The sequence below is a fragment of the Indicator indicator genome, chromosome 2 (genome assembly GCF_027791375.1).
Source record: "Indicator indicator isolate 239-I01 chromosome 2, UM_Iind_1.1, whole genome shotgun sequence".
Taxonomy (NCBI): Eukaryota; Metazoa; Chordata; class Aves; order Piciformes; family Indicatoridae; genus Indicator; species Indicator indicator.
This window is the reverse complement of record NC_072011.1, coordinates 33,163,322-33,186,801: the sequence shown is the minus strand read 5'-3', so window position 1 is coordinate 33,186,801 and position 23,480 is coordinate 33,163,322. Positions and strand designations below refer to the sequence as shown.

The 23,480-nt window shown below is 39.9% G+C and overlaps 1 protein-coding gene and 1 non-coding gene across 4 annotated transcripts in view; one reads left to right on the top strand and one right to left on the bottom strand.

Moving 5' to 3' along the window:
- The first annotated feature begins 3,019 nt into the window (after positions 1-3,019).
- LOC128980809 (U1 spliceosomal RNA) lies at positions 3,020-3,185 on the top strand. The gene has a single exon (XR_008489497.1). It is a non-coding gene; the product is annotated as a U1 spliceosomal RNA (small nuclear RNA).
- Positions 3,186-10,863: 7,678 nt separating this feature from the next.
- Positions 10,864-23,480, bottom strand: part of ACTN2 (actinin alpha 2) — a 68,334-nt gene continuing 55,717 nt past the window's right edge. For 2 of the 3 annotated variants that reach the window (XM_054395434.1, XM_054395442.1), the window contains exons 16-21: positions 23,005-23,139; positions 22,347-22,526; positions 21,867-22,013; positions 14,661-14,726; positions 13,592-13,750; positions 10,864-12,204 (exon numbers count right to left, since the gene is read on the bottom strand). In XM_054395434.1, the coding sequence (XP_054251409.1) occupies positions 12,046-12,204; positions 13,592-13,750; positions 14,661-14,726; positions 21,867-22,013; positions 22,347-22,526; positions 23,005-23,139 (846 nt within the window). In that variant the 3' untranslated portion in view covers positions 10,864-12,045. Of the gene's footprint in view, positions 12,205-13,591; positions 13,751-14,660; positions 14,727-15,884; positions 15,963-21,866; positions 22,014-22,346; positions 22,527-23,004; positions 23,140-23,480 lie in introns of all 3 variants that reach the window. The other variant, XM_054395450.1, reaches the window with a different exon arrangement.

The following is a 23,480-nucleotide window of genomic DNA, read 5'->3' as shown; positions in this document are numbered from 1 at the left end:
TGCAGGTGAACGGTCTCCAGAGCTGGCATAGGAGGAGACATAGGAACAGGAACATAGGAGCAGGAAGCAAGCCCAGACTGCATTTAATCTGCTTGAGAAACTGGAGTTGTACAGACAACTGAATGAGCACAGCCAAGGCAAGATACACTCCAGAAAGTGAAGGGAAGAGAGAAATGCGGGGTTAAGGGTTGCAATTATGAAACTAGATTATCCAACAAAGGAGTGTCAGCACAGAACTTCAGCATTAGTATGTTTTGCCATTTTAGAGGATCTCAGGCCCCTTTTTCTTGGTTTAGTTTCCATGAAGACAGTATGGCGCAGTGCTAAGAGGCCCAGTGTGTGTCCCTGGCCTGAGGCTGCTACACACCTCTAGTTACCAAGATTTTTGAACTATTTGAGAAATTATATGTGTTTGCAGGAAACCTTCAAGGATTTGCAGCGAGCATGCCTTAAACTTGAAAAGCTTAAGCTTTTTCTTTGTCTTACAAAGTCTTATTCTTATTTTATTAAATTAAGCTGTCAAAATACTGTTCCCTTTCATACAGTCAGAATAAGACCAGGGGCAGCTTATGGTTCCTGGAGCAGTGGAATAAAGGAAGAGCAAACACAAAGATGCCATCATTCCCACCTGACCAGAAACTTGACCTTAATGCTGTTGGGAATTAGTCCTATTTAAACATCAATTGCAAATATGGTATCATTCCTGTGAGGGTCTTAGTTTCTGAGGTGATTATAAGTGGTATATCAGTAAAGCAACCATCTTCCTAATTGTAACAGGATTAAACTATAAATCCAAATTAATATCCTAGGCAAATTAAAAAAAAAAATCTTTAAGTCAGACCAAGTTCTGGTATTTCAAGTATCTTTGAAGGTGTTTTCAAACCCTAACTTTCCCTCGCTCCACACTTAGATAAACTCTCACAGATCTTTTAAAATGAGGTAACTTTTGAAGCAGACAAAGCCATCTTTGGATTTTCATTCATTTTCCAGTGTGAAGGATCTGGTTCCCCAGTTCATTACTTTGCTTGCACACATGGGTATTCAAATGGTATACTCACCTTATGCATGCGCAAGGGTTTACCACACTCTTTGAGCTTCTGGGTATGTTTTAGATACCTCTATAATATTAATTACAGAATTCCCATATTATCTCTTTATATTCTTGAAGATGCAGTTCCCAATGGGCTATTTATGTAAGTAATCCTTATTTAAACAAGAACAGCGAGATTATTCATGTTATTAAAGAACAGTGTTATTTCAGGTTTATATCTGAGTGAAACATTCACAGCAGCATGCAGAAATCTGAAAGAGAAAAAAAATCTGACTTAAGAGCACAGCTCTTGGCACTCTGTTCTGTAAGGTTACTTATCGCTTCTGCTATTCTGCTGCAGCTGGACTCTTGCCCTATTTCAGATGGCTAAATTACGCTACACTATTGTTTTTCTGTCCTTGAGAACTAAATTTCTATTTAATAATTAATTTTCTAGCCCCACAAATTAGAGGATTTCTCTGTGTGTGTGATCTGAATACAGATTGTTTCCTTTAAGTCACATTATGATGTTAACATTTTTATTCCAGGATCAAAACATTACCAGAAACTGTAAGAAAGCTCATTGTTTCAAAATCAACCCTAAGCATATTTCAAATGCCAAATTAGCCTATTAAGTGTCTGCAGCTTAAATGAATATCAACAAAATTATTCTACTTACCATAGAAAAGATTTTAGACTTTACTACTTTTAAAAAAGCTCGAAGTCTAGATCACAGTGAAAACAAACACACTGAATTGTTTGTGAAGTATAACCTTTTACATTTCTTTAAAGAATCTGTGTTGATCAAAAAAACATATTAAATGCCTAGAAGGTCTGAAGGGCAGGCATGAAGAGGACTGAGAATTCAATAGTGGGTGTAATCTTACATTTCATCCATATTGCTGCACAAGTCAAACTGTATCAACTGTTTCCATTTCGTTACAGGCTTCATATGATTATGAAATGTTGCAGCATTTTAAAAACTTTCAGTATGGACCTTCAGGGATCTACATCAAATTCACAGGAAAAAGAGGATGAACCACTGCAGGCTTGACAGCTGCCCTGAGGCAGCATGGAACAACATGGAACATGGTGCAACATCTTTATCAATGACATTAATGAGGGGACAATGTCTTCCCAGCAAGTTTGCTGACAATACGAAACTGGGAGGCTTAGCTGATACACCTGAAGGCTGCGCAGCCATTCAGCAAGACTTAGACAGTCTGGAGAGCTGGACAAAGAGGAACCTAATGAGGTTCAACAAGGACAAGTGCAGAGTCCTGCATCTGGGAAGGAATAATAAACTGCACCAGTACAGGCTGGGAGGTGATCAGCTGGGGAGCATCCCCATGAAGAAGGACCTAGGAGTCCTGGTGGACAGCAAGTTATCCATGGGACAGCAATGTGCCTTTGTGGCCAAGAAGGTGAATGGTATTCTGGGGTGCATTAAGAGAAGTGTGTCCAGCAGATCAAGGGACGTGCTCCTCCCCCTCTAATCTGCCCTCTAATCTGCCCTGGTGAGACCTCATCTGGAATATTGCATCCAGTTCTGAGCTTCCCAGTTCAAGAGGGACAGGGATCTACTTGAGAGAGTCCAACAGAGGGCTACAAGCATGATTAAGGGACTGAATCACTGCCTTATGTGGAGAGGCTGAGAGCCCTGGGGCTTTGTAGTCTGGAGAAGACTGAGGGGGGATTTAATAAATGTTTATAAATATATGAGGGCTGGGTGTCAAGAAGGAAGAAACAGCCTCTTCCTATTTGTGCCCTGTGATAGGACAAGGGGCAATGGATGTAAACTACAGCACAGGAAGTTCCCCCCCAACATGAAGAAGAACTTTAGTGCAAGGATCACAGAGCACTGGAACAGGCTCCCCAGAGATGTTCTGAAGTTTCCTCTGGAGATTTTCAAGACCCATTTAGATGCATTCCTGTGTGACCTGCACTAGATTATATGGTCCTGCTCTGGCAAGGGGATTGGACTCAATAATACTTACCTGGCAGAGGGGACACCATGATCAGGCAGGTGGTTTTCCCAGGGTGAGGCTCATCCTTTGCACTCTGGGTGTGCTGACCTCTGTGATTTTCCCAAATGCCGGAAACTCAACTGCATAATTAGTGGTAGTGGGGGATTTTATATATATATATATATATATATATACACACACAAAATCCAACATGTGATGCAATTTGGAGAGGCAGCAGGACCAGCTCCAGCTCTAGGGGCAGCTCCAGCTCCAGGGGCAGCTCCAGCTTCAGCTCCAGCGGAGCAGCGTTTACTTGGCTTTCCTTTTCAGGTGAGCAGGGTCTTCCTGACATGGGGGGACCTAGAAAGGGGAGGAGGGGGAGCAGAGCAGGCTCGTTCACGTGCCTGAGTGGGAGAATGACACAGTGGGGGAGGGGTTGCCACAGTAACCACATGAGTTTTCAACGCAGAGAAACAGAATCCAGCATGTGATGCAACTTGGAGAGGCAGTAGGGCCTTCTCACTAGAGAGAAGAGAGATGTGTGCATGGGGTTGGGCAGCAGAGTGAATAAAAGATAGATAGCATTCAAGCAGGCTAAAAAAAACCCAAACCAAAACAAAAAGCAAAAACCCAACAACAACAAAAAAGATCGGTTGCCCGAAGAGATCCAGCCATGGTTACAACTCAGCCAAAGGCTTCTAGAAAAACTGTGGGTACCCAATCAGGATTAGTTCCCTTAAAAAAACCAGGAGAGTAATTGTTATTGGTGATTCCCTTCTGATGGGAACAGAGGGCTCCATATGTCAGCTAGATCCTTCCCACGGGGAAGTCTGCTGCCTCCCTGGGGCTCGGGTCAGAGATGTTACCAGAAGGCTGCATAGTCTGGTACAGTCCTCTGATTACTATCCCTTGATAGTTGTACAGGTGGTGACAGATGAGGTGGCAGAGGACGCAGAGAAGGCAGAGTTGCTAAATGCCTTCTTTGTCTCCCTCTATACTACTGGAGGCTGTCCTCAGGAGCCTGAGGCCTCCGAGGCCCCAGGGAAAGGCAGGACAAATGAGAAATTTTCCTTGGTTGATGAGGACTGGGTTAGAGAACAGTTAAGTCACCTGGACATCCATAAATCCATGGGTCCTGATGGGATGCACCCAAGGGTGATGAGGGAGCTGGCGGAGGTCATTGCCAGACCGCTCTCTATCATCTTTGGTAAGTCATGGCAGACAGGAGAGGTGCCTCAGGACTGGAAGAGGGCAAATATCACTCCAGTCTTCAAAAAGGGTAAGAAGGAGGACCCAGGTAACTAGAAACTGGTCAGCCTCACCTCCATCCCTGGAAAGGTAATGGAACAACTTATCCTCAGCACTGTCCTTAGGCATATCAAGGACAAGAGGGTCATTAGGAGCAGTCAGCATGGTTTTACCAAGGGGAAGTCATGTCTGACCAACCTGATAGCCTTTTATGAGGGCATAACCAGGTGGATAGATGATGGTAGAGCTGTGGATGTGGTTTCTCTTGATTTCAGTAAAGCATTTGACACTGTCTCCCACAGCATCCTTGCAGCTAAGTTGAAGCAGTGTGGTCTGGATGATCAGGTAGTGAGGTGGATTGGGAACTGGTTGAAGGAAAGAAGTCAGAGAGTTGTGGTCGGTGGGATGGAGTCTGGTTGGAGGCCTGTATCTAGTGGAGTCCCTCAGGGGTCAGTACTGGGACCAGTGCTGTTCAATATATTTAATTGACAATCTGGATGAGGGCACAGAGTGCACTGTCAGCAAGTTTGCTGATGACACAAAGCTGGGTGGAGTGGCTGACACACCAGAGGGTTGTGCTGCCATTCAGTGAGACTTGGACAGACTGGAGAGTTGGACAGGGAGAAATTTAATGAAGTTCAACAAGAGCAAATGTAGAGTCTTGCACCTGGGAAAGAGCAATCCAGTCCCAGTACAGACCCCTTAGGGACACCACTTGTCACTGTTCTCCATCTGGACTTCAAGCCATTGAGCACCACCCTCTGGATGCAACCATCCAGCTAATTCCTTATCAGTCCACCCATCAAATCTGTAACTCTCCAATTTAATGAGCAGGATGTTGTGGGGCACCATGTCAAAGGCCTTGCAGAAGTCCAGATAGATCACATCCATAGGTTTTCCCTTATCTACCAACATATTCACTTCATCGTAGAAAGCCTCTAGGTTAGTCAGACAGGATCTGTGATACTGTGATTTTCCATGTACATTTCCCAACTGTTCCTTAGATCAGGAACAGTCTACATGGTGTACAGCCCCTCATGTAATAGACTCTGTCAGCAACTTGAGCTTGCAAAGAGGGCTGCAAGAGAAAGTGGATCTGAGTCTCCTTGTATATTCTGGCACATGAAAATACTTTGTATTACTCTCCCCTTTTCTTCTCTGCTATCTGCACTTCTACACGCATACAAAGTACATTGGGAGCTGCAAAGCCACCTAGAGGGTACAAAGAGGGTATGACTTGGGGCCTTAATGCTCCTCTCCTCTCTTTGCTGTATACAGCTAAACTCACTGGAAGAACCTATATTTTGATGCTGGAAAGTGATGGTGGAATAATATGTGGGGTTTAATAAGTACTCCAGGAGTAGCAGGTAAAATTAACATTATTAAATAAAAACACAGGGAACAATACTTTATTTATTGCCTTAGTACAAATCAAGAATAACTACATTCTGAACAAGTAGCAATAAAGTGTATCCCTTCAAAATCTGATTCAAGGGAGTCTTGAGATCATGAAACTACATTTAAGTGGACATCTCCAGTCAGAAACATTTAAGCTCTTAAGGACAGCTGTTAGAAGTGGGAAAAGGGCAGTTGCAGAAAGAGAGTTAGAAGAGAAAGTAATCTGAGAAGAGACAGAAGGACTCACAAGAAGGGAGATGCTTCCTCAGAAGATGCAAATGAACAGCCATTGCCAAAGGCAAACCTGTTGTAATAAAAACGTATATTTTATATATATTTTAAAGTTAATATCTTGGGCGGTGGTATCTTCAAACACCACCATAACTTATTTACAAAATGTATTCACAGGTTCAAGTATTCAGTTGTGGATTTTACACTGCACATATAAAGACAGTTAAATGATTTAAGCACAGATCTAACCTGTCCAATAGAGCAATTCAAATTGGACATGCAGGTGCTGTGATCTTTGGGGTTTCCCACAAATGGGATTCTGTGGCAGATTGGCCGAGTACTCATGACTTGCTCCTCTGTCTGGTATCTTCCCAGATGCTGTGGCTATGATTTGAGCAGTGCTTGGCTCAGAGAGGGCTAAGGAGCCTCTCTTGTCGTGCCCAGTTCATGGTCTGGAGCTCGCCCTTGGCTCAGAGAGGGCTAGGGGGCCCTCCCTCTTGTGTGCTCCCTTGCTGGGCTGCAGCCTCTTCTGGGATTCAGTTCCCTTGGAGCTTTTCCCCTTTCTGCCTTGGTCTAAGTGCAAGGCCTGGGTGAAGTTGTTGGGCTGCTAGAGCGGGTCCCTTCAGCTGCTACTCAGGCAGCATTTGGCTCTTGTTGCTGTTTGGGTGACAACAAGGCAAGTTGCCTGACTTCTTGGCTGGTTTAAATACTGTCCCAAGACAATTAATGTCCTTTGGTAACACAGGACCCTGATAACTGGACCTCTAGGATGGGGCATATCCAAACATGGCCAGGGGCACACACAGTTCACAGGTGTGTTACAAAGTTAATCACATGTGGTACATATTTATCTGGACCCCAGGAAGTGTCCAGGTTTGCACATTCCCAGGTGCTTACAATGTTAATCACACGTGCTATACATTTACCTTGGTCATCTGGACCCCAGAACTGTCCAGGTTAGTACATTCACAGGTGCTTAGCCCAGTGTCTGGGCTAGGGCATGTTTGGGGTTTGACCCTTCAGGACACCTGTCTGCAGAGTAACACTTCGTTCGGTTAAATGCCACTGCTACAAAAAGGAATAACTGAGCTAGGTGCTGCCATACGGAGCTGTTCCAAAAGGTCTTTGGCAGAATATTTATTCCACTCTAGCTGTTCCAACTGTCCTCTGCAAATAAACCCAAGAGGGCAATCTGGCTTCTTCTTCTGGCTTGAAGAAACAAGTAAGTCTAACATAAAAATCTGTCCAAACTCTCAGAAGAGGCAGACTGGCAGTCAGCTGGGGCAAATCATAAATGAATGTTTTCATTTTTCCATACTGAAATAAAATAAAAAATCTGGTTATTGTGCTTGCCACAAGCGTAAGTTCAGCTTTTGCAATGTACTGGGTTTGGCATTCTTCTACTGCTGTGTTTTGCAGCAGTAGTTGATACACACCAGTGTTTTGGCTACTGCTGGACAAGCATCCAGGCTGTGCTTTTCCAACATTTCCCCACCCCAAGAGTCTGAGGGGCAGGCAAGATCTTGGGAAGGGGCAGAGCCGAGCCAGGTGACCCAAACTGGCCAAAGGGGTATGCCATGCCATATGATGTCAGCTCAGATATAAGAATGAAGTGAAAGAAGGAAGTGGGGGAGCTATTTGTCCATGGTCTTTGTCCTCCAGAGGAACCACTATGCTTAGAAAGCTCTGCTTCCTGGAAGTCACCAACCACCGTGTGCTGATGGGAAGTAGAGATTAGCATCTCTCTCTTTACTTTCGCTTCCATGCAGTCTATTATTTGCTTATTATTATTAAATTACTCCTATCTTATTGCTGGCTTTTGTTATATTTTCCCCTCTCCCCTGTCCATCTAAGAAGGGGACTGATAGAGCAGCTTTGATGGGCATCTGGCCCCCAGCCAGGGCCAAACCACCACATGAAGTTCACATGCAACAATATTCAAGGGAAAAAGGGGGGGGGAAATTAAATATAATACAATGGCTAAAGAATGTAACGATATTTTTATTTACATATCAAACTATTAACTTCAGCTCCTTCTTCCACAAATCACTTTAGATAACAACACAGCTATTATTTCTGAGTGGCAGCAGGGTTTGCTGGACAGTACAGTTGCTTGCCAGATTGCTGTGCAAATCAGGCCAAAAGTTAGATCTGTCATGGAGCATTGTCCCTAAATGATGCACAGATAGCAGCAAGACTTATTCAGCATGCTGTCCAATATTAAATTCTGTGTCTTTAATCACAATGTCAGTAGATGGGACCTCAAAGATGTAGTACATGACACCATTGTCTGCCATACATATTCATCAGGCCCACTCAGACATCCATCAGACATTACTGAGTGTCTGATTTTCATGTAGTAATCAAGTTTGCTGAAGACTTTGTTAAAACTACGAGTAGGTTGTTAGGATTTTTTGTTGTTTGTTTGTTTGTTGGGGTTTTTATCTCACAGGAGGTAGGATTTCCTTTCTCTTGGATTGCCTGCAGTTTGCAAGTTAGCATCATGCCCACAAGAGAAAACCAGGATTATAAATTCTATCTGGTTAAGCATAAACCAAAAAGATTTTGAAGAACAGTTTCCAAAAGATGAAAGAACAGCCAGTAAACCTTTTTTTTTTCATGCATATACAGTAGCCTGCTGGAGAATTTATAGGGAGAGTAGATTCTACTGAGAGGAATACAAGAAGAGCTCTCAGAGAAGATACTGCTTTAGCAGAAAAACACACTAAATTTTTCTGCATCAGTGCACAGTGTTTCACAAGTTCCTGACTCACACATTACTGGAAGCAAGTAGATGAAGGAATTTATTTTGAACCTCAGAATATGAAATCCTAGTCAAGCTTACATATGGAAAAGCCTGGGTTTGTCATTTAATGTAGCTCTCTTTCTTACCAAAGGAAGTCAATGGTACTCCCAGTACTGGCTCAAAATTTGTTGTCTACAAATAAACATTCTTTTGTTGTCAATAATAAAAGACTTACTTCCAGAGAAAGTGCATGGCTGGGTCCCCAATTCCACAGTTAGATGAGCACTGTAAGATAATGTAAAGGCGGTTTGCTGCTGGAGGGGATAATCTACTGTTCTTAGAACCCTAGGTATGTATTCCCAGTCCAAATCCAGCTGCTAACAGTATTTTCCTCCTTCATTGAGACCACTTTTGTCTGGGATAACCTCTACAGAGAGCAGGAACAAGCTGCATGAAAGAGAATAGTCTCCACCAAGAAGTGGGCAAACTGAACCATAGGATGTTCTGATGAAAACACAAGCCAGTAGAACCAGCTCTGATCCGAGCCTTTTGTGGCCTGTAGGTAAGAAAAGAAGCTCCAGAAACTCTGCATATGAAGAAAGGAGGTATGAAAGTAGCACACAGCTGACAACACTTTTTATATCTACATCAGCAACTTTCTGAAGATCGCTAACTACAAAAATCAAGATCTTCTTGGCAGGAAGTTTTTTCAAGGATCTGTTACAATGTCTTCTGTGACTTTATATGGATGTATTGCAGTCATTAAAGCAACTTAAAATCTTACTGATTTTTTAAAATTTTAATTCAGTTCTATAATGTTCATTCATGTGATCATCAAAACAATGCTGTATTCTCACCTGTTGAAACCTTGATTTGGGCCCTGTGATTGGTAAATTTATTACTTTGGGCTCAGTTACCATGGGTTTTTTTAATAGCAAATCTAGTCTGCTGCCAGAATTGCATAGACAAGAAATACCACTGCACTGATTCCCAGAGTGAACAGAGTGGTTCTATAGAAAAATACAAATGTCACCTACTAAAAATGGAGCCTTAGAGCAAAAGGCAATTTCTCTGTTAAATCTGTAGCCCTGGACCTCGACCACATAATCTTTTAAATTACCTTAAATGTTACCCTTTTCAGAGTAAAATAATACTTATTTATTTAATGTAATTATTTAATGTAATTACCCTAAAAATAATAACTTTATGATACATCTTTCTTCTTTTTTTTTATGTGAAAGACATATTAAAGTAATAGAATTAAAGTAGTAGAGGATATGAATAACCATAGAGGTGACAGATATAAACTGTCTCTGTGCCAATTTTTTAGCATAATTGTGCCCGTAGCACTGAGATTTTGCTTTTGTGCCATTTTTGGACATGCAACACTTTATTCTTCCAGTTGCATTAAACTGTGAGGATGAGATACATACAGATATATATTTTTAATAGTATTCAGCCTGCCCAGCAGTTATTTAGCTGGAAATGCCATTGCTTTAAGGCAGAGCTTCCCAACTTACTTTGTATGGGCACTATCATCACAAACAGAGGCAGCACTGCACTGTATCAGTATCAGCAGTAGCAGCTTCTGGCCGCGTGCAAGGCTGGACATGCACTCTAGGAGACATGATTCTAGCCCTAGTATTTTTTTAACTCCTCTACTGGTCTTAGTACACAAGGTGGAGGGGGAAGAGGTATTTGGTCATTGCTTATCTTGTCTGGGATTGTTTTGAAATTCCTCCCACCACAGACATGCACCTTACCTGCAAGACACCTGCTTTAGGACTGAAATTACACACAGATTTTTAATGATTTCATAGATTTTCATAATGATTTTCATAGATTTCAAAGCAAAGGCCAGTGAAAGCATCACTGCATACTTAACATCTCTTCTTTTGAAGATGAGGAAAAAGAGAGCTACAGGAAAGTTAAGGCAAGTATCTTCAAAAGCATTAGTACCTGAGCCTCACAGAAATCAAAGCTAGGAGCCTAACAAGCTATGAACATCTGTACTCAGGGGTCTTAAACAGAAAATCTGTCCCATTTATTCTGAGATCCAACTCACTCCATGAAATTGTACCTGTCCCTCCAGCACATAGTGACTGTTGTTCGTGCAAACACTGTGTACAGAAATGTGTGACATACTGTTTTGCACTTCTGCTTTCAATAGACCGAAACCACCATCAATATTCAGAAAGGTTTCCAGTTCTTGGAGGGAACCACAGAGCCTCATAAGATTTTTGAAAAGCAGACTTTATTTAATAGGCACATCATTGCTTTAATAGCACTGGGCTGCACAGTTCACTTCACCATTTGTAAATGGTTTTGTTTGGTTACATTGCATTTCCTCAGTGTCAGTAGGATTCAAGTAAAAAAGTTACTGCTTTTATTTCTTTATCGGTTCTCAAGATGGAAAACACAAAACAGTAAACAGCTAGCACACAGGAGCATAATACCAACAGCACTGCCTGTGATGCAGTAGAAGTCAAGACAAACTGAAATTTGAGCAGTTAAAGCTGCAGGACAACTACACTACATTTGCTCAGATGGGATTTTGCATTATGCAGGATAGAGATGAATGTTTCCCATGAATATAACAAGGGACTGGCTTTCTCATACTGAGAAACAAAGATTGTCCAACACGGACAAGAATGAGCATGTCAAAACAAAAGCAGCTCACATGAAATTAGCTTCCTTATTATTTCTGATTATAAAAGTTATACTCCCTCAGCTGTAAAAGTTAAAAGCCTAAAAGAAAAGTACAGCTTCCAGAACTCTAAACCTGCAATTTAATCAGCTTTTCCCCCCTATATTACAACTCTTTGTGATAAAATAAAACCATCTGTAAGAGAAAAAAGCATAACATTTTGGATTACTTTCATAATTAAGTAGTTTACTTGGTTTATGTATTTATTCCCTGAAAACTGCGTTTTAATATTTGACTAAATTCCATCAGTAGAAGCATATAAAATCAGAAATCAATAGAGGAAAACATTATTGCTCCAAGAAAGAAAAAAAGCATGATGTCTAGCATTGTTCTATGAACATCATAAAAGAAGCACATATGGCATTGAAACATTCTGAAAAAGGAGAAATATTTTGTGAGTGTCAATGTTCTTAGGTTTTGCATTCTATTTTCCAAATTGATATTTCCAAAGTTAGTGCCTTGCAATTTTTTAATTTTTTTTTCTTTTAGATATATATTTTTTCTATCATGAATAGGACAGACAACATAAAACCAACAATGCAGAAATCTAGTGTGCCACACACTTTAATATACACTAGTTACTAGCACTTTACATTGATGGTACCTACTGTATTTGTAAAACTCGTTTTAAAATCAGCTTGTCAACGCTTTTGAGAAGCAATCTGGGCAATAAGGTGGGTATCTTTAGTGTCTACCACGAATACAGGCAATTACAGAATCAGAGGTCGCTCTCTCCATACAGGGCTGATGAAAAAGAGGTATAATCCAGAGCCCCAGGAACAGAACCTGGGCCAGTGTATGGAGGCATTCTCTTGATGCAGTACTGAGCCTGCTCAGGAGGCAGCTCCCGACGTAACTCATCTGCCAGGATATAAGGCTGGAAGGGGAGAATGGATTGACAAATTCAGTGTATGTTCTTCAAAGTCACTAAATATATTGATTTTCTGTAGCTGTTACTGGTAAACTTGGACATCCTGCCTATTTTTCTGAGACCAAGTACTTTCCTTGGTAATTTCCATCCCTAAACAAGAGTTGAAGGGAACAATCCTGCCCACAAACTGCGTAGCTCAAAACCCAGTCTCAGGATATGTGACTGTTGTATCACCTACTGAGCTCTGTGCAGACAGGTGGACTGCTACTGTTACAGCTCCTCCGCGGATAGCTACTCGGTAACTCTAAAGCACAATGCTGCCCCTTCGGCAGTGACAGGCCAGACGCATTTTTCAGTTTAGATCCAGTTAGTTTCAAGGTCCTAACGTATTTGTAATGAAAGATGCATTATTGCTGTTAGTGGTTTGCATTTATGATATGAATATTGCGATATGAATGTCTGTTAACTCTATTAACATACTTGAAAGTATTTAAAATAGCAAGACAATGGAACCCGTTTTTTCCTGAGACCTTAGCTTTTATCTTCCACATTAATTCCTACTGAGAGCATGTCTGGAATTCAAAATGTGGTCCACAGTAACTGAGATCACAAAATCAATAGAAACAGCCAGAATGAGAAAATCAATAGCACGAGCTCAGGCAAATAGATCTATACAGCTGTGATCTCTCTCCACAGCACAGGATTAGTTTCCTAGCAGCACTGTTTATGACCCTGACTGCTCCAGAAGCTCTTGTGTTGCCATTATGCTCTCTTTCATCTTCATACAACACTCACTCACAAGTGGATCTGGTTGTGGAGAGGAAAGCATGACAATTCAGGAGCTTCCTCCACTAACTGATTAACTAGAAGAGGCCTCTTCCTAGGACAGAGGTATACTGCACTGCATCACCATGTTGGATGAACTGTAAGGTCACAACATTGTCACACAATTAGTCTCATGCAGCTGACCCAGGCTGTGTTCCAGAGGGTCTAACTCTACATTGGAACATCCAGACAACAGGAGTTCCATAGGGGTCTGTAGGGGTCTGCAGGGGTCTGTAGGGTTCCCCTCTAATCAAAGCTGTTGTGCAAAAATAACCTGATGTACAATATATCCATTATACTAACAAACTGTTTAAGTCTTGTCCAAGATACCTAACTTCTATGTTGGCACTTTATGATATAAGAGGTACACAGACTAAGCCTTGAATTCTGTACTAATTTCAGCTGAGAGTCTTGGTTCCAAACAAGAAAAGGCAAGTGCTTTCTCTGAAGTCTTACAACCTGAAAACAAAGCTTCACTATTACTAAAAGGCTTGTATAATACTTTCAGCAAAAAAAGGCTAAATAGGAGAGCTGTTGAATCTTTACAGCCAGCAGGATGATGACTGACCTTATCTGAAGCCAGGATTCTGAAGGAAGCTATGACTTGCTCAGCTGTGTCTGTGTCTGCTGTTTCTCTGGTCATGAAGTCAATGAAGGACTGGAAAGTGACGGTTCCTTGTCCGTTGGGGTCAACCAGAGACATGATTCGGGCAAACTCAGCTTCACCCTTTCACAGAATTCAAAATAAAACAAAAATGGTCACTGTAATATCAGTTGCACGTCTCTTATGAACCAGTAGGGACCAGTGATTACAAAGTCTTAAAAGTGTCTTAAAGCATCTTCCTGACTTAAGAATGTAACTCTCAAAGTCAATAACATTTGGGATTTTAAATGCCCACCTCTCTTTTTTGTAAAAGGACTCTATGCTTTTGCAAAATGTATTCTTTGTCCTAAATGCATGGTATATACCTTTCAATTAACTTTCTGCAACTTTCCCCCCCTCCCGCAACACCTATGTAACTTGTTTTAACTTAACACTTCATTTTACATTCCATCCTTAAACCACTGGAGTTTAGGTACCACACAGGGTGGTGAAACAGTAGCCCAAGAAGCAGAGTACTCACAGACCCATTGAACTAATACATAAGGGAAACAATTCTGAAAATGTCATGCCCGGTACAGGATGGTTCAACTATGGCTAAACCTTTTTCCCACTAAAAAGGGGGAATTTGGAGATAAATATTCAGAATAAATAAGTGAAGGAAAGAAAACGCAACCTGCAAAGCCTAGTTTATGAGACTTAAACAGCATCAAATTCATTCTTTCTCATGCAGGTAAAAAAAGAAAAAGAAAAAAAATTATAATTTAAGAACTGTTAATTTCAACTTTTAAGGTTTAGTTAGTTCAAAGAGCACAGCAGAGGACCACAGAATATGGTTTTCAAGTGTCTAGTTTTAATTTTTACTTCCCTTCTAACCATCTGAAAATAGAGAAAAAGCAAAGAAACAAGAAATTAGCATCACTAGTGTAAAATATATTAGTAGTATTCTGTCAACTTCAATAAGCTTTAGTGTTGCTGTGGTTAATGTTATAAGCTGTAAGCACAATCAGTTGCCGTAATTTCTTAAAAGTCATACCAAATCATAACCCATTGAAATTAAGCAAGCTCTGAAATCATCATGGTCCATCAATCCATTCTTCCTCTATTGACCAAAACAACATCAGAAATATAAAAATGAAGGTTTGAAGAATCCCAGGTAGTTTCCAGAGAGATGATGAGTTTAGACCATTGGCATATTGGATCCAGTGTTAAGAACGGTATTCATCGATATTGCCCGAGCAGGTTACCAGAATCATCACGTTTCAAAGGAGAAAGAAGTAACTAACATATTACAGACAGGAAACAGACATTTTCACCACAAAAAGTAACATCAGGAAAGGTCAGGGGAGAGATAAGGGAGAAGAGGAGGTGAATGAGACAAGAATACAAAGAACACAGTCAGAGAAGACAAAGAGCAAGGAGAAAAGTTTGTTACTAAACTAGTCAAACAGGAGATGCTCAAGTTGTGTGCCTGATACGAAATGTCTTTGAAAGGCTGTGCATGGGTTGATCCAATGACTAAAAAGTATTGTTAAAAACAGTCTGAAAATAGTGTATCACTGGCTATTTCAAATACTCCAAAGCTAAGGCAGGTCCACTGTGAGAGCTGTCTGCTGACATATAGGAAACAGGTACAGGGATTTTCCTTCTAACTGCAGGTTGTCAAGATCTGGACTACAGCAGAGGGATAGCATCAGATGTGCATACTACCTTCAAGGATGAGACCTGCAAGACTTAGAAGGAGGTCAGTTGAAGACCTTGTATAAATAAATGGAGGTTTGTCATTTTCCAGGCAGTATCACACCTGTGGCATTCCTGACTCAAAGCTGAGCAAACATTAAATGGCGTGATAGTAAGAAGGTAAACAATCATTTCCTCTGTGTTGTGACACAGTGTAGTAGTTTGGAGAGAATTGTGTCATCCTAAATCAGGAGAGAGCAATAGAGAGCTTGTATTGAGCCCAACAAAAGGAAAATTAGCAAAAAAAATTAGCTTGAATACAAGAAGCATAGGAGCTCCCCACAGTTATCTAGTAAAGTCCTAGCAAAACACCTCAAAGCAAGTAAAACAAACAACCTGAAAAAACTTTGAGAAATGCATAGAAAGTGATGCTGACAGTCCATCTAATCCAGTTGTGTTCCCAGAGGCAGGATCTTTTCAAAGCATTATGATCAAAACATTGGAGGTTAAATCCGCAATCTCTTTGGTTGCTACGTTATATTTGACTATCTGAAAACAGAACAATATCAATTTCCTCTACCTGCAGGTCATTTCCAACCTGTCCTAGACTGATGAGGCAGGCTTTAAATTCATCAGAATGCAGATTATCAGATTCATCCTAGCATTCCACCACGGGTCATGCATTTGGGAAGGTGAAAAGAAACAAAGAAAAATCACAAATCAGGTTAGTTGGTTAGTAAAGAAATTTCTATTCTTGTATTAATAGCCATATTTTTACAGAAGTCCACGGAAACACACTGTCAACATCCTGAAATGAATTTCCTAAAAAGTGCACAACTTTTGCATTTTCATGCTTTAGGTTTTCTCTGAATGGAAGAGGGTCCTTCAACTACAGAGTTAAAACTGTGCTTCCCTACAGGTGCTTTTTTAAATTTTTTGCTTATAAGGCAGCTTGAACTACCATTTGCTTCCCTCAGATCACTGAACATTTTTTCCCCATTCATTGTTACTTAATTCTCGATCTGATAATATTACTTAAGAACTGAATATGCATATCTCAAAAGAGAGAAGTACTTGATTTCTTGTCTAGATCCAAAAATACATTCATCACTGTCAAATTATTTTCAGTTATCTGTCTTCCTTAACAACCTATACAGTAAGGCTTTGCTGTGAAAACTGACTTTAAAAAAGCCCCATTGAACTGCGGGTTAAATTGCTCTTTAGTAACACCACATCAATCTGAATCATTCTCTTGACCTAATAATTTTGTCATTTCTGCAGGTCAAGAAATTCCCATTAACTTCTTAAAAAACAGACTGCCTTATCCTTGTCTTCCTGTTCATACAAAATGTGTCCTATCAGAGGTCTATTCCAGATTGAGTTAACATGAATACAATTAAAGAGATGTTCTAAGATGAAAAGCTACTTACTGATTTCACAGACTAACAATTTGGAGAAGATCCAAGGATTTCTGTCTGCTATGCATTTGCCTGCTAGATGAATAATTTATTTTTGAAAATTTTCATACAGTTATGCATAACTAAAATTATAGGAGTTTTAAAAAAGGCACTGGGAGTATTATATTAATAGAATGAAGTGGTGCTTCATTAGCTTCAGAACAGCATGCGTTCTTGACATATCCTGCTGTTATTATATTGACTCCATCTGCCTCAACCCCCACCAGCTACATAAAGGGAAGATGAAAAATAGTAGCGGGAAATCAATGCTGAGAGATAAAGCAAAGATGCAAATCTGTGGCAGCATTTCATCAAAAGCCATAATCACAGTGAAGTTTTGGGGTTTTTTTTCTCTTTAATATTTACATTTTATAGGATAATTCTTGCTATCATGCTTTTATCATTCTGAAAATGTTAATCTAGGCTATCTTAAAACTCTCAGAAATCATCCTGAAGACAGGCTACAGCAGTAAAGTGAATCAGCTCATTTTACTTTATTTCTAAAGCCAAAGATACTAATGTGTGACTGAGAACAAAACAACATAAAAACAGGAGCTAAGAGCCAAATTCCGTCCCTCTACTTCCTCTACCAGGTGTTGGTACAGCACTATTAGGTACCTGACTACACTATAGGGGTGGGTGGTCAGCATGTGCTTGAGCTCCCTCACCAGTACATAAAATGGCAGCAATAGGTAGCAAAGGGCAGAGGGGAGTGAGAGAGACCAGCACATCTACCAAGAAACCATTCTCTTTAGGAGAGGAGTACAATGATTTTGCTGGAGCTCACAACTGTTGTCACTCAGTGAGAGTCCAAATATTTGGAACATGCTGTAGAAGGTTCTCAGATTCCCATAGCCATTAATTTTTAATTTGCATTACATACAGCCTTAAAAAGGTATCTTTGCCTTTGCAGTGTATCAGACTTTCGTGGAATACTATGCTATATTGCAATTAATCAAGCCCATGCAAGGGCTTTCTTATTGCAAAATGGTTCTTTGTATTTATTTTTATTGTTTGGAGACCATTAATCATTGAAATAATTTTCTAAGCATATGAATAACTTTGCTTTATTTATAAATTCCTGCCAATACAAAGAAAAACACTAAGATCTCCCTGCGTGTTTCATTATTAGTCCTCAGAAATCTATTCCTTCCTCTTTGTGATTTATATCTAGCCCTACAAAACAACTGAGCTTCTGAGTCAAAGTAATCTATTCTTAAATATGTCCTTCAGTTTCCTGAATGCTTTTAACAGGGAACTGTTGTTTTCCTGTTAGTAAAATATTAGGGTGGCATGATGCTATCACCTTGCATGCAATGTTCCTACTTAAAATCTGTAGGTTGCACAAAAATCAATATAAGAATATGTTAACAGGCATTAGGATATTACATGCAGAGTAGCTGCAGATATTTTATCACATACTTTGTAATCTTATTTAAAATTTACTAAATATAGTGAATTAGGAAAGAAAAATAATCCCTGCATAAAAAGACATCAAAACCAGTGACTGACAAGGTATCTCTGTTGGTGTACCAATCTGTGCATACCTTAAGTCAGCTATGCACCATTCCAAGCACTTCTAAACTGCTTCTGTGATCCCAACATTGTGTCCCACTTTCTCTCTTTCTCTCTGAGCAGTCACATTAAGGAAGGAAATATACCAGAACTGCTAAAGATTTATATTTACACCTACAACTAGACTGTGCCTTCATGCAAAGCCTCCAGCAAGGAGTAGTGGGTAAGTAGCAGCATCAGGAATAACCACTGGGGTACCAGCATATGTACATGCCTGTTGGAAATGCAAGAGCCCAGGGGGCTGCCCACGTGCCCCAAGGGAGCTAACATATTTACCATTTGCCTTCAAGAAGAGGCTTGTAACACTTCCTGTCCTAGCACATCTCCAACTGGTGGATGTATTGAAAGAAACAAACTCTTCCTGCATTTGTAATTCAAAGCATGGTGCCCACTTACTGCAGTTTGAAGGCCAAGCACATGTAGTCCCCCTGAAAAGCCTTGTAAAATACTGGACAATTTCCTTTCACATATTCAGGCCATTTTAAATGGCTTCACCAAATTATTTAACTCTTTTTCAAAGGACTAACAATTCCAGAATTAAGACCTGTAATAGATTATGAACTGTAAGATATTTAATTTTTCCTATATTCTTCCTTGTGAGGAAGATAGGGGTTCCTTCCTCAGATTTATAAGTTAAAAAAGAAGTTGTTTCTAGAAGCACTCTGTAGAAAGTTGTTAAGTTTATGTGTACCAAAATACATTATTTGAAATGGGTTAAGGGAGCTAAGGTAACATCCTCAACACACACTAGGAGTCAAACATTAAGATATATCCTAAAATGGAGAAATGCCACAGAAGCCAGAGCTACAGCATGCATAAATGATTCTGTTTTGCTTAGGTATTTAAAGCTCACTAACCAGGGAGAGTATTAAGGTTTTGGATCTCTTCTGGCTGTTCAGCATTGTGAACAGCAATCCAATTCTCTCAGTGTACTTTTTCAACTATGGCAGGTATTCAGAAATGTTGTTAAGCACAATAAAATTCTTACATATACTGCTAATTCCACCCAACATGGACAAGCCAGTATTTTTTATATTAGTGCTTAGGTTCAGATGATCCAGTTTCATCTGCATTTCTGTTTAAGGTGATCAAGACCATAAAAGAAACCTTTACTGCCATCTCCACCTAAATTCCAAGTTTAGAGTTGTCATTATTTTATGTACTGTGAAGGACCCTTTATTCACCAATACTAAATATTTGAATATGCAAGGACATAGGAAGGATACAAAAATGCCTGCTTCTCTCAAGCATGTTTGTTCAATGTCTCCTTCTAGCCTGGGTAGATTGAGTCATATCTGCCCATTAAATTATAGTGTAATTTAGTCAGTATAAAATTCTCCAGTCCCATGCAGAAAGCCTGTGTTAATGGTTGAGTGGCCTTAGATCACAATTTCTTCGTTTCTTTAACTTGCATTATGCTACTAAGAACGTAATTGTTGCACTGTCAGTGCAAAAATCTACCTAGCCTAATTTCCCATGCCTGATGTAAGGGTTCACATATGCAAAATGGTCCTTCCCTTAACATGATCCTTCCAGACCTCCTTTTTAAGGCCTTCAGACTTATATATGTCATGGCACAAGGTAAGATCTGCAGCTGAATTTGCTCTCCAGGCCCAGGTTGTTAAGGCCATAGAAAGTGATGAAGTATGTGTCTGTTTCAGCTTCTGACCTGAACATTCAGGCTTCCTGCCAACAGAAATAAAGGCAGAATGGACACTACCTGCAGCTATTATAGCCTGGGAAAAAAGGAGACAGCAAGGGATAGGCAAGGATCTAGGGGCTGGGAAGCACTTAAGTTGCATGTTGTTGTCACAGCTCATCTCCAATCTGCCTGCAGCCACGTGACATGAGTGCCCTCTTCCAGGCCAACACAACCTTTCCCAAGGCCTCATTCTCAAAGTCTTGCTGTATCTGTGAAGTCTAAAGATCACTAACAATAGGGTTGGCTGGTGTAGGATTTAATTTTTCACTTTGAAACCTACTGAGGCATCAAGAGATGAGCCACTGAACCAGCCATGATGCAGGCTTGCCAGAGAACTTGCCTATAAACTACAAAGACACAGGGATGCCAGAAATGGCCATCTAGTGTAAGGTATACTAGGACTCAGTCACCTTGCTTCCTTATCTCGAGGGAGCCATCAAATCTTTGATCAAAGTGACTGGTTTCCCTTAATTTGGTCTCAAATACTGGTGTGTAATTTATACAGGCCTGGGACTCTGATTTTAATAGCTTCAGTATATTGGGAAAGCCATTTAGTATGCTACCTCCTTCCACCCCAGGAAATTTCTCTCTGCTTCTGTGAAGCTATCTTCTGCTTCCTTAAAATTAAGATTTTCTGCAAAATCTGTTCCTGGTCTCTGTGTAGCTAACCATACCTACGCTTGTGTGTTTCTTCAGAAAGCAGAGATTGGGCAATTCTGCTTTTCTTTCTAAACAATTATGGATATTCTAAAGAATACTTACCAAACTGTGACTGTCAGCATGCAATGCACATCAAGTATAAGTCTAGGCCTGGTAACCTGATGGGTAACCATTTTGAGTCAAGTTGGACAAGCAGGATGTTAGTGAAAAGAAAAAGGTATTTCACTATAGCTCAAAATGATTTGGAGAAGCCCACTCGTGATAACTGTAGGGGGTTAAGGACAGTCTGCTAACTACACAAATCTGTACGGAGAAAAAGACAATTTGTTGGTGCTGCTTGATGGTAATCTTTTTTAAGCATTTTAAATATGAACTTTGTTGTGAAGATGGGTTCCTGTGAGCACAGTGCCAGCAGAGCTAACTTACGTGCAGACTATTCCCCAACTGGGAGTGTCAGATCCCTGTATGCATGTAGTTTTCTATTGTGTCTCTTCATAGGTATCTTTTTAACACTGTGTCCATGAATACTGTGTAACTCAAAGAATGAGTTAAATTTCTTCATAGTATTATTTTCATTCCTACTTTTTTGATCATCCATGATTAGATACCTGAATAGATACCTCTTATTTCCCATATAGAGCCAGAAAAATTAAGGATTTTCCTCAAAAGCTATCAGTGCACCAACTACATTCCCTACAAATCTGCTTCTAGGGGGACAAGATGTGATTCAAATTTAAAACAAAACCAACCAACCAACCAAACAAACAAAAAACAACCTGTAATACACATTACAGCTAAACTCAGTGAAATGGAAGCTGCTGGCAAGTACATAGAACATGCTGCACTGCCTCAAAATAAAGGTGCACATTATCTTCCAAAACAGAGATTTATCCAGTTCTGCCTGTTATTTAAACAAATATTCAACCATATTACCAGAAATATAATTTTGCATTACATTTAAAGAGAAAAAATCACTCTTTAACATACCCATATGATTCCATAAGGCTGTAAACTCTTTGTTAACTGATCTTTTTTGCTGTTTTAAAAAGAGCCTACTGATACTGCATTTGCAGTTTTTTAAAAAAGGCTTACATTTGGAATGAGAAGAAAATCTCTTTCGGGAGCAATAAACATTGCTAACTGAGAAAAAAACCCAGGAGTACTGTACCCTGTCAAAATGATTGAATGATGCTCTGAAGTCATTCATTTGTTCCTGAGTGATACCCTTGGCATCTCTGGTGAGGATCTGAGTCTCAACTTCATTGATAGTTCGAGCAATGGTGGTAAGTAGGAGCTCCCATCCAACACGGATGTGCTATGAGAAAGAAAATACTGATTTAATAAAGTATCAAATAGATTTTTCTAAGAATATAATAAGTATGGTAAGCAAAAAATAATCTCCAAATATTTGTGATATCTTTTGTGTACCACCAACTCAACAGTATGACCAAGGATCATTAAAAATACAAATCACCCTCAGGAAAATACATAACAGTTTCTTCATTAAAAGTAAAAATAAATTAAAACAGATGAGATTATCAGGAAGTCTGCCAAATTCCATCCTCTTTCATAGTCTTCAGATCAGGGATGGTAGTTACATGGCAGGAGAGGGCAGAATAAACATGGACAAAAGGGAATAAGTGGCTACCTCCATAGTATAATTGGTGTGCTTGTTGTCAAACACCAGGGCTTCTTGTATAAGCTGATGATCTCCTTCCAGTTTGTCAATGTTATGTTTATAATTAATGATATTGTGCTCATATTGCTTCAGCTGATTCATCTGGTCCTCTAAAGGCCCTGTCATTTCAATAGAGCTGCGGGCAATTTCCTGTTGAAAGAAACAAAAATACAACCCCACCCCACAAAATGAAGCTTTAGATTTGCTAATTTGACCAACTTTCACATAAAACTGTAGTATTTTTATACTAAGAAGCAACACTAATAAAACCTTCATACAGTGGAGACAAGGAATTTTGTAGAAAACACATTTCAGAAGAAATGGAGGACATATAATTCTATAATTAGTATGGTGATCCCAGTGATGCTGGCATCTTTCCTTTATAGAAAACAGAAGCTAAATTGTAACTGTTCATTGATTTTTCAAAACTACATCTCAGCTCACCACCAAAATACAACTTTTACAAGCTTTCACAGTTTTAAAAATCCTCTTAAAAGGTGCTAAAAACTTCAAGATCAAACAGCTGGTGAAATATCAAGGAGATTGCTATTGTCTGTGTATAAAGCAGAGACAAAACAATTACAAACCACTTTGTTCCTCAGCTTCTGTGTGAAGGTTTGACACTCACCTCCATCTTGGTCTGGATCCATGGCCCAATGACATTGGCCTGAGCAGCAAACTGGCGACGCAGGCGCTCGTTGGCATGCTGCCGGGCTAGCTCCTCCTGCAAGGATTGATCCCTCTGAGGCACCAGCTGCTTCACCTGTTACAGTGGGAAAGCACTACGTGTAAGCAGGCGCAAATGAGTAGTTTTAAAACAAATGGAACAAACAGATCTACACTTAGTAATTTTACTTGGGCAGCCTGACCAGAGAAACTGACATGGACAGAGAAAAAATTCTGACCTCTGTCTGGATTTAAGTTCCAAACAATTATTTAACTTGAACTGCTATTAGAGAAATTATTTTGTTTTTCTTTTGAAACACAGGTGATTTTTCAATCTCTAAGTAACTGTTCTAAGAATAGTTGGTGCAAAGCATTTTATTCAAGTACAGCCATTACAACAAGATATATGAGACATATGATATTCATCCTGTGTACCTG